This window comes from Corapipo altera, unplaced genomic scaffold, assembly GCF_003945725.1.
Source record: "Corapipo altera isolate COAL_440 unplaced genomic scaffold, ASM394572v1 61077, whole genome shotgun sequence".
Classification (NCBI taxonomy): domain Eukaryota; kingdom Metazoa; phylum Chordata; class Aves; order Passeriformes; family Pipridae; genus Corapipo; species Corapipo altera.
The window spans coordinates 13,111-14,880 of NW_020885417.1; the positions used below are offsets into that span (position 1 = coordinate 13,111).

Genomic DNA, 1,770 nt, shown 5'->3' on the forward strand with positions numbered 1-1,770 from the left:
ATCATTCCCATGAACATCATCATCATCCCCATGAACATCATCATCATCACCATGAACATCATCATCGTCATCATCCATGAACATCATCACCATGAACATCATCATCATCACCACAAGCATCATCATCACCATGAACATCATCATCATCACCACGAGCATCATCATCATCATCCCCATGAACATCATCATCATCACCATGAGCATCTTCATTGTCATCATCATCACCATCATCATCATCATCACCACGAGCATCATCATCATCTCCCACCACCATCACCACCACTATGAGCATCATCACCACCATCATCACCATCACCATCACCATCATCACCGTGAGCATCACCACATCATCACCATCACCATGAGCATCATCACCACCACCATCATCACCATCACCACCATCATCATCATCACCACCATCATCATCACCATGAGCATCACCACCATCATCATCACCATCACCATCACCACCATCATCATCATCACCACCATCATCATCACCATGAGCATCACCACCATCATCATCTCCTACCACCATCACCATCACCATGAGCATCATCACCACCATCATCTCCTACCACCATCACCACGAGCATCATCACCACCACCATCATCGCCATCACCACCATCACCATCACCACCATCATCATCACCACCACCATCATCTCCCACCACCATCATCACCATCACCATGAGCACCATCATCATCCCCATCACCCACCACCAGCCCCACCCGCCCCCGGGCGAGGTGACCCCGGTGGCCGCCCCGGCGTGGCCGCACCTGGAAGCGGAGGATGATGGTCCAGATGAGGCCGAGGGTGAGGCGGTGGTTGCCGTCCACGATGTCGTGGGAGCCCACGTTCTCCAGGTGCACCCGCTGCTCCTTGAGGAACTGCAGCGCCTTGTCCACGTTCTCCAGGGAGTGGATCCGCATCCGGCCCCGCGTGGGCTTGGGCTGCCGGGGACACCGACACCCCCAACCTCGGAGACGGCCCGGGACGGCCCGGTGGTGATGAGGATGATGATGATGACGATGAAGAAGATGAAGATGATGAAGATGACCCCCTCATGGCCCTCACCAGGGTCTCCCCCGAGAGCACTTAAAGCAGGTGGGTGAGGACAACGTTCATGATGATGATGATGATGATTGAAGATGAAGATGATGAAAATGATGATGAAGATGATGAAGATGTTGATGTTGATGATGACGAAGATGATGATGATGAAGATGACCCCCTCGTGCCCCTCACCAGGCTCTCCCCTGAGAGCACCTCGAGCAGGCGGGTGAAGATGATGATGATGATGATGATGATGATATTGATGATTGATGATGATGATGATGTTGATGATGACAATGTCGATGACTGAACATGATGAAGAAGATGAAGATGATAAAGAAGATGACAATGATGAAGATGACCACCTTGTGTCCCTCACCAGGCTCTCCCCGAGAGCACCTTGAGCAGGCGGGTGAGCACGACGTTGATGATGATGATGATGATGATGATGATGATGACGATGATGACGACGATAACAACGATGACAAAGATGAAGATGAAGATGATGATGACAATGATGAAGATGAAGATAATGCCGACGACCCCCCCGTGGCCCTCACCAGGCTCTCCGCCGAGAGCACCTCGAGCAGGCGGGTGAGGACGACGTTGATGTTGATGATGATGTTGACGATGATGATGATGACAATGATACCGATGATGATGAAGATGATGATGATGATGATGATGATGATGATGATGATGATGATGATGA

The 1,770-nt window shown here is 50.7% G+C and overlaps 1 protein-coding gene across 1 annotated transcript in view; it reads right to left on the reverse strand.

Moving 5' to 3' along the window:
* The window catches only part of SPTBN4 (spectrin beta, non-erythrocytic 4), a gene marked incomplete at both ends in the record, with an annotated part of 15,208 nt that overhangs the window by 13,034 nt on the left and 404 nt on the right, over positions 1-1,770 (reverse strand). The window contains one exon of the mRNA XM_027631637.1: positions 782-955. Coding sequence (XP_027487438.1) covers positions 782-955 — 174 coding nt within the window. The remainder of the gene's footprint in view (positions 1-781; positions 956-1,770) is intronic.